The following is a 9935-nucleotide window of genomic DNA, read 5'->3' on the forward strand; positions in this document are numbered from 1 at the left end:
GGTTAATCTTTTTCACGTTTCCTTGGTTGGTAGATGCACCGGGGACCTGATTATAGCACTTAAAACCTGGAAAAGTCAGATTTTCATGATGTCACCTTTAATGTTGTTCTAAAGCAGGGGTGTCCAAACTCGGTCCTGGAGGGCCGGGGTCCTGAAGAGTTTAGCTCCAACCCCAGTTAAACAGCCGAACCAGATAATCAAGCTCTTACTAGGCATGCTAGAAACTTAAAGGCAGGTGTGTTGAGGCAAGTTGGAGCTAAACTCTGCAGGACACCGGCCCTCCAGGACTGAGTTTGGGCAGCCCTGTTCTAAAGGCTTATTACTTAAAACAAAAAATGTCCTGCTCGCACTTGCCAATTTAATGGCAGAGAATGGTGACTTTAGGTTTTTTTGTTTGTTTGTTTGTTTGTTTTTTTGAAGCAGATGCATATCTGTTGTAAAATAATCCTATGCATCTCGTGGCGTAGGCCTATATTCCAAGCATTCTGAAGGTAGCTTATACTGAGGGTTTGGTAAGAAACAAACCGAAATGGCAAGTTATTATGAAAATCTTGCGTTGCAGTGCGCAGCAGCTCACGCTGCGCACAAGGGCATATCCTTTTGAGATATCAATTATAATCAATTTTAATAAAACACAAGACTACATTATAAAACTCTAACAGTAGGCTATTTAATATCTGTTGTTCTCCGGTTGTCAGTCAGAATGACAGTTCTTGCGTGAACATTGTAGGCCTATATATATACCCAAGCCAATTTATTATTTCATTCCTTTTTGTCTTAGGGTTAAAAATATTTATTTTGAAAATAATTCATTAATTAATTTCTTAATTAAACAAACAGACTTACTGGGTGAGCAGAGTATGCTATGACAGCTGTCATATCATACCCTGCCATGCCCAGCTGATGCAAAGAATAGAATTTATATCTACACAGAAGAAAGCCCTGTATAGACTCTGACCCAGTATGAGTTGTGTCGAGCTATTTATTGGTCTGTTTGTTTGATGAAAAAAGATGAAATGTAGTTGCAATAAATGCGTTAAGAATCCGTACACCTGCAGCAGCTGAGGACTATTATTCTGCTGCACGGAACTGCGGAAGAACTGATGACGGCACGGTTTGATCTTCGGCTGACCAATCACTAGAAAGGGGCGGTTAATTCCCGCCCACGTGTAGAAATCGAATATTCAAGCTGTTTATTCATTTTTCTATCCCTGAAAGAAAAACGAAAATTTAAGCTGAATTCTTGTTTTTAAAAAAAAAAAACGAAAAAAAGCAGTTTTAAAATTTTTCTACTTTCAATATTAAATTTAAAAAACGAATGAACGAATGATACACTGATTCTCTTTAATCCGTGTATCATTCGATCATTCGTTTTTTTATTTAATATTGAAAGTAGAAAAATTAGAAAACGGCTCCTTTTCCATTTTTTTGTTTTTTTCCAAAAAATTAAAATTCAGCTTAAATTTTCGTTTTTCGTTCATGGGTGGAAAAATTAATAAACAGCTTGAATATTCGATTTCTGTGGGTGAGCAGGGTAGGCTATGACATCTGTCATATCATACATACCCTGCCATTCCCAGCTGATGCAAAGAATATAATTTATATCTACACAGAAGAAAGCCCTGTCTAGACTCTGCCCCAGTATGAGTTGTGTTGAGCTATTCATAAGCCAGTTTGTTTGACGAAAAAAGATTAAATGTAGTTGCAATAAATGCGTTAAGAATCCATACAACTGCAGCAGTGGAGGACTATTATTCTGCTGCGTGATACTGCAGAAGAACTGATGATGGCACGGTTTGATCTTCGGCTGACCAATCAGCAGAAAGGGGAGTTTAATTCCCGCCCACGTGTAGAAATCGAATATTCAAGCTGTTTATTCATTTTTCCACCCATGAACGAAAAACAAAAAATTTAAGCTGAATTTTCGTTTTTTGGTAAAAAACAATAAAACGAAAAAGGAGCCATTTTCTCATTTTTCTACTTTTAATATTAAATAAAAAAATGAATGATCGAATGATACACGGATTCTCTTTTGCCTTGTCTCTGCTGTTACTGTTTACTGTTTCTGGACCCTGCCTGTTTCGACCACACTCTTTTAATAAAGCCTGCAAATGTATCCCCACTCCGTTGTCACGCCTCCTTCGTTACAATACTGATCTGATCAATTTATTACTATGCTGCTATTTATATAGAAAAAATACAAATTATAAGCCTCATTTTTATAAAGATTAATAAAAGCTCATTCATCCAGTATACTAATGAATTGGTGAGGACAGGCACCTTTCAGCACTAATTAACACAGAAAGTAAATAGTTACTCAGACAGAGGTGGGGTTGTTCTCCAGCCGTGCACCTGTTCACAGATGCTCTAATGAATCCAATGCATCTCCATGTGTCTGTCAGGCCAGACCAACCTCTCTCATCTGTTCTAGTTTCTCCAATGTCTCCTTTGTGTCAAACTGCCATTGCTTCACCTGTTCTGTGGCCGTAATGCCCTCCTAAAAACAAGAAAATGAATTATTTATATCCAGCTGTTTCCAAATTTTTTATAATAGATTCATATTTTTTTCTCATCCTAATCTGTAGTATTTACAGCATTCTTGATCTGCATATCGGCTCCTGCCAGTATAAGGAGTTTAACAATTTTAATACCGATTTAATCTGACAGCATCATGCAGTGCCGTGTCTCCTTCCTTTAAAAAAAGGAAACCTTCTTAAATATTTTGATTGAATTATAATCTGCATGTTGAGTACAACTGTGTTTTCCTCATGAATTATTAATCTGTTACCCAATCTTTTGCATTAATATTGATTCTACTGGTTAGAAGATGTTGGACCACATGACTGTGACCTGTCCGTGTGGCCACATGCAAAGGTGAGCTAAGCAGCTGTATGGGAGAGAATTATAAGATTTTCTAATACTACACATACAGTGTCACGTTGCACACACACGAGGAACGAGGAGACGCTGGAGAATACTTTGCCAAGACTTTATTTGCACCAAGGGAGACGAACACAGGAAGACGTTCAACAGCGGACAGAGAACTAGGGACTGGGAACACTTTAAATACACACAGGAGGAGGGGATGACGAGACAGACCTGGGATCAATGAACCATCTTGGGGAACACCTGGGACAAATTAAACATGGGAAAGGAACACCTGGGGAGCAAGACACAGATAAAACATGGAACAGAGTCTGACATACAGCTTATTTTTATATACTTTTCAGTATTTTGCAGTACTTTGTCTCTGGCATTGATGCCAGCTCCCCTGTCCTGAAGAACTTTCAGTGCTGAGAGACTTCCACCTCTGCAAGCCCAATGTACAGCCCTACAGTCCAGCTAAACCGAGGGCAACAAAAGCAAATCAGTACAATCACAACATAATTTCAACAATGAATTCACTTTACCAACACTTATATATTGATCTCACCCTGTCTTTAAAGTTGATATCAGCACCTTTGTCCAGTAATTTTTCCACTATTTTAGCATGGTTTTCCAAAGCAGCCAGATGCAGCGCTGTTTTCTTGAACTAAGACAAAACAGTTGTATGAGCAACTGTGTCACAGAGGAAGAGAAATAGAGTTATTGCAGTTAACTAAAACTAAAACCATAAAAAATGTGTTACTTGAAATTAATATTAACTCAAATATTTTTTTATTTAATGTACTAAAATAACTCAAATTGAAAATAAATAAAAACTATAGAAATTTAAAAAAAAACAATAACTAAAAAAAAGACAAAAACACAACAAAATTACCAAAGTCTTAACTAAATTTAAAATGAAAATAAAAAATAAAAATTTCAAAATATATTTAATAAAAAAAACTATAATACATTGATAATAAATTATCATTGGATAGAACATGTCACTGGACATATTGCACCTCATCACAGATGTTTGGATCTCCTCCATCTTCCAGAAATTTCTCAACTACTTCCATCTTTCCCTGAGCTGCTGCTTTTAAAAACTCATCCTGTTCCACAAGTCGCTTTTAAAAACTGTAAAACATCCTGTTCCACAAGTCCCTGATAAACACCAGAGATTAATTTTGATGCTTAATCAAAAAAACAAACAAATAAATAAATACATAAATAAAATAACCAAAAGACTTATAATATACTATAAGACTTATAATATATGCAATATTCAAAGTCACATAATGATAATAAAGAAAGGCAGATGGTTTTTTTCTCACCACAGGAACATCCATTGGGTCTTTGGGAGTTGCGGTCTTGTTCCTGATCTTCTTCTTCATACGCAGCTCAATAATGTTCTCTGCACCCCCCAGATCAAAGATCTCACGCCTCAGATCAGAGGAGATCTATCTCACTTGATCCTCTGCCTGCATGAAGAACTCCCTTCTCTTCATCACTGACTGATTCAATCTTTGTGCGTATAGTACACGATGAAGACTTCTTACAATAAAATTGGTTCATCCTTTTTTTAATTGAAAGGATTGTGAAAACTGATATAAGATGCCAATTCTGATATTAGTCAGTAATATTACCAATACAGCATTCTGTGTATGCACGCTGGCGGAAGATTAACAAGCTCATACTCTTCATTTTTACAGCATGTACATTGCCCTATTTTTAATGCAAGTAACAACATATTTTTAACAAATAAAGCCCATTTATAAGTAACATATAATTTAGTTATGACATGACTCTTTGTTACTATAAGATGATTATAGGAATACTAAAAATAAAGGTTATTTATTAGCATATGTTACCCTGGACCACAAAACCAGTCTTAAGTCGCTGGGGTATATTTGTAGCAATAGCCAAAAATACATTGTATGGGTCAAAATTATTGATTTTTCTTTTATGCCAAAAATCATTAGGATATTATGTAAAGATCATGTTCCATGAAGATATTTAGTCAATTTCCTACTGTAAATATATTAAAACTTCATTTTTGATTAGTAATATGCATTGCTAAGAACTTAATTTGGACAATTTTAAAGGTGATTTTCTCAATATTTAGATTTTTTTGCACCCTCAGATTCCAGATTTTCAAATAGTTGTATCTCGGCCAAATATTGTCCTACCCTAACAAACCATACATCAATGGAAAGCGTATTTATTCAGCTTATGTATAAATGTCAATTTCGAAAAATTGACCCCTATGACTGGTTTTGTGGTCCAGGGTCACATATATGGTTACATTCCACAAAAGGTTTTTCTGAAAGGTTTGGAAAGGAAAGGTTCTTCTCAAAGAAAGTGAACAATCCTCTATTGTTCACTGACCTGAATGTTTGCAACACTTTGATGGACAGATTCATTCCCTCCTTCTACTGCCACAGAAGATGCATCCACAACCAAAATCCCCAACTTTCGTGCCCGAGCTCGACGCTTCTAAACAATTTCAATAAAAGACAAATAAGCTTTCTCAGACAGGTCCTTCCCAGACTTAATTCACATAAAATACACAGTAAATGATCAAAATAAGACTTCTAAAAATCCTGTACCTCCTCCCGTTTATCAAGGGCCTCTCTTCTATCAACCACAGCCGTCGCCCACAGGATGTTCTCGTCCATTATGACAAAATAAAATATATAAAGAAGTTAACCCAGAGTATTTGCAAGTCGCAAACTTTCACAAATAACAGCAGACCTGCCAGACTGAGATCTGAACCGGTCTTATAGCTCACAGCAGGAATGTAAAGCCACGTCAGGCCCTGCGTGACAGCTGTGGACAGCAGCTGGATCGCACACAAACACACGACCATGAGCTCACCGTTCAAGCCGGTGCCATCCACCTCGACAGGCCTGCCCTCTGCCACACAATGGGAGTCCATTTTTACAAGAATCACAGCCCAATAAATACCCTGTTTTGGAGATTGTTATTTATAAGTCTTTCATTAATGTCAAGTGATACCTCATAAATGCCTTCTAGTTTCAAAGAACGCCTGTTAACACACAATGTCCCATCGCTGAACGGCATTCAGGAACATTCAAGAATGCACACTAATGTCTGATTATGATGAAGTGTTTGAGAGAAGGACGGAAGGAAGAACAGAAGCACGTGGTTGTGAAGGTGAGATCAATGATGATGCGATTTCAAGTTTTCCTTTCTCTTTGGAGTGTTACAAGCTCTTGCTGTATAAAGTAGATCTGTAAAGTTGCAAAGACTAAAGTCTCAAATCCAAAGAGATATTCTTTATAAAAGTTAAGAGTCAGCCACGCCTACCTAAAACGGCTCGTTCTAACACGCCCCCACATATCTACGTCACTATGTGGAAATATTGGCATAATGCCGCCCAAATGTGCACGCAAAGAAAGAAGGCGTGGTTTCAGGAACAGCAGTCGTGTTGATGCAGCCATGTCAGGGAGACGCTGTGTTTCAGTGCGAAAGCAAAAGCACTTTATTTGGCCTTCCGGTAGTAGATGCAATGAGGAATCATTGGATAAGATTTATTTACAACAGAACAGCACAACCCAGATGTTCGAATTTGTGCAACGCATTTTATGGACGACAGTTTTTTGAACCTAGAAGAGTACAAGGCTGGCTGTGCACAAAGGCTATGTCTAAAAAAAAAAAAAAGGGTCAATTCTGACTTTGCTATGACAATCTGGCACTTCTGAATCAGCGACTGCAAGTATGTTTTGTTACTAGTTTAAGTATTTGCTATTGACTGTTCAAAAGCGGAGTTTTGCGCAGCGCAGATTAACGCGCGTCGTGTGTGTGCGTGTGTGTGTGAGGAGAACAGGGTCACATCACAGGAGAGTGAACTGCCTGTCAGAAATCATAGCACGTCAGCTGTCTTAACCGGCTTGAGCAACAGCAAATAATCATGTGGAACATGTGACAAGAGTAAATAGCCTACTCCTAATTGTTTGGTTTGGTTTTATAATAAAGTCATGTTGTTCAAGCCCTTCAGTTGACTAGTCATTAAATGCTAAGTGCATTCTTTTTTTTTATTTAAACTTTTTTAAATTAATTTTTTTATAGGGAAATTACTGAAACTGACGACATCTATTCAAATATTTGTTTAAAACTAACTAAAAGTAACAATTCTGCTAAGTTTACAGAATTTAGTAGTTGAACTGTTTTAAAAACAATGTATTTTTTAATAATATATTACTTTTTAAGCAGTAACAGTGTTTTGTTTGATTGCTTTGTAATAGATTTACAGAAACAATTTTTAGAAATAGATTTTTAGAAAGATTTAGCCAAGACTACATAATAACCAATTAAACCAAGTTTGATGCATCTTTTGTCTTTTTCTAAAATATTAAAATATAGCAATGATAATTTAAAAGTGCTGCTATTTGTGTTTTACCGAGTAATATAAACTATAGTTTTACTCAGTAAGTTTTGAAAGTGAAAATGGATCTGTTCAGCAACTGAGATCTGATTATTTTCATGCCAGATGAATAAAGATTTCCCTCTATTTTGTTTTATATATAATATATATATATATATATATATATTTCCTTTAAAAAATATCATCATGGATGTATTAAATCAATCAAAAATGGAAGTAAATACTTTTACATTTTTACAAAGATTTCTCTTACAGATCAAGCAGTTCTTTTGAAATTCCCATTCATCGAAGAATCATTAAAACTGATCACAGTTTACACAAAAAATTGCACAACTGTTTTCAACACTTGTAATAATAAGAAATGTTTATTGAGCAGCAAATCAGCATATTAAAATGATTTCTGAATGGTCATGTGACACTGAAGACTGGAGTAATGATGCTGAAGAATCAACTTTGCATCACAGAAATGAATTAGATTTCAAAATATATAGAAATAAAAAGTTATTTTAAATTATAATAATTTACATCACAATATTAGTTTTACTTTATTTTTGATCAAATAAGAGCTTAAGAGACTTCAAAACATAAAAAAAAAAAAATCTTAGATAGATAGAGCACTTAAGTTATATCTTAAGTCTGAGAATTTTTAGTTTTTTTTTTAGAATTAGAATTTTTACCAATTAGTAAAGTCAATAAATTTTAGTTATGGTTAGTCATGATTTTTATTATTTCATTTATTTATATATTTTTTGCTCTGAGCAATAGCTGTATAAAGGATATAAAGGACCTTTGAAACATGGCTTTTAGGAATGATATCAAGCATAATCATAAACGGAATTGTGTGGTTGTTTGAACAGTAGACTAGTTAAAGTACTGTGGTATACAAAGAGAAGCCTCTGAGACGGATAAATGATTAACTGTGAGGAGGGATCAGAACGAGACAAAACACGGCAGTGAATGAAAGGGACAAAAGCGCAGCTCATTTTCAATACAACACAGACATGTTTCTATCTCTACACCTGGGAAAAGAAGACAGCAGCTGAAATAAGAGGTAAGAAGCAACACAAATCATAGATAAAGGCATAAAGCATTCAGATTAAATGTGCTGTGAATGAAGAACATTGAAGAAGGTTGTCGAATATTGACTCTACAGAACAAACAATGACTCCTCAATTCATATTTCATAACTGACAGGTGTAGTTGGGAATTGGTTTGAAAACATGGTGACTCTGAAACACTTGAGTGTTAATGATAATGACGAAGACAGCGTTCCTCTGTTACCGGAAGCTAGCAGCTTGGAGAGCCCAACCACCCAACACAGCAGGGCAGAGTCCAGAGAATTCTTCCTTAGCCGGTGGGTTTGTCCGAGATAAGCACTGTGACACATGAAACATGCTTGCCATTCACATGCTGCACTGGAGATTTCATGACCTGTACAGACACATTCCTTTAAAACCGATAAACACTGTAAGAGTGTAAGCTTCATGAGACTGCTGTTTTATGATTTCAGGAGGAACAACTTCATTTTAAGCATTGCTCTGTTGTTGAGCTGTTATTCGGCCATTCTGGTTCCTGCGTATCTGCCAACCCCAGAGCCCATCTGGACTAATGACACTTCTGCTGAAACTCTGGTACTGTCATTCACTGCTTGATCACATGAAACTGAAGAATTGAGTCAGTTTGAAGAACGTGTGACCTTACTTATTATGATCAAGGCAACTTGATATTCCACTTTGACTTTATTGTAGAATTGAGATGATTTGTAAACTGAGCTGTATACAGTATGTGTGCGTCTGATATGCCCATACATTAATTTAGTGAGATTAATTATATAAAGTTTCACCAACACGGATTCAATTTAACTGTGTCCAAGTTAACTCTTTCAAACTTTTTAGGCCTCAAAACATCTTTAAAACACAAATATCTGGGTAACAAATACTTGAGGCAGGGCAGGAAAATCAAGTTTTAACTAAAAGTGATCTTTAGTAGTAAACAAGTAAAGTCAATAAAGTTTATTTACCTAGCCTATGTGCAGTTATTAAGATGATTTTTTTCCCCAGATAATTTATGTGGAGTTTACATATATTATTACCCCTAAAAAATAAATGAATGAATGAATATATACTCTAAGACTGTATTTATTTCATTCAAAATAAAGCAAAAACAGTAATACTGTGAAATTATTAAATATATTGAAATAAGTCAGTTATTTTAAAGGGGTTCTATTATGCTCTTTTCCAAAGTCTTGATTTAGTTTTGGGGGTGTACTAGAACAGGCTCTCATACTAGGTTGTTCGAAAAACACATTATTTTTCACATATTTTACATTATTACAACACCTCTTGCCCCAGTCTGGCATAAACGGCTCGAATAGTTCCTGTATCAAATGAAGGCCCGCCTTCTGAAATACGAAATGTGCTGTGACTGGTTAGCTGGGCCAGTGTGTGTTGTGATTGGCTCCACTCGGGCGCCTGGTCGAGAAATGTCATGCCCCTTACCATAGCCGCCTGCGAGCTTCAGTGTAAATATTGAGCACGATTTAAACCCGGATGATTGTAACCACTCTAATTTCGTCTGCCTTGGGAAAGCTAGCGTGTCTCCGACATAGTGATAACACTCGTTGTCTTCTCTAGTGCAGCTCAACCAGGTCTCGTCCCATTCG

At 36.0% G+C, this 9935-nt stretch overlaps 1 protein-coding gene and 1 long non-coding RNA gene across 2 annotated transcripts in view; one reads left to right on the plus strand and one right to left on the minus strand.

Annotated features, from left to right (window-relative positions):
- Positions 1-2286: 2286 nt before the first annotated feature.
- Positions 2287-2879, minus strand: LOC107665609 (uncharacterized). The gene is made up of 3 exons (XR_001631570.1): positions 2789-2879; positions 2593-2692; positions 2287-2497 (listed from the first exon to the last, which is right to left on the minus strand). It is a non-coding gene; the product is annotated as an uncharacterized LOC107665609 (long non-coding RNA).
- Positions 2880-8120: 5241 nt separating this feature from the next.
- The window catches only part of st3gal7 (ST3 beta-galactoside alpha-2,3-sialyltransferase 7), a 4583-nt gene continuing 2768 nt past the window's right edge, over positions 8121-9935 (plus strand). The window contains exons 1-3 of the mRNA XM_016456546.1: positions 8121-8324; positions 8468-8627; positions 8784-8904. Coding sequence (XP_016312032.1) covers positions 8231-8324; positions 8468-8627; positions 8784-8904 — 375 coding nt within the window. The 5' untranslated portion in view covers positions 8121-8230. The remainder of the gene's footprint in view (positions 8325-8467; positions 8628-8783; positions 8905-9935) is intronic.

Source organism: Sinocyclocheilus anshuiensis, unplaced genomic scaffold, assembly GCF_001515605.1.
Source record: "Sinocyclocheilus anshuiensis isolate Anshui unplaced genomic scaffold, SAMN03320099.WGS_v1.1 scaffold407, whole genome shotgun sequence".
NCBI classification, from domain to species: Eukaryota; Metazoa; Chordata; class Actinopteri; order Cypriniformes; family Cyprinidae; genus Sinocyclocheilus; species Sinocyclocheilus anshuiensis.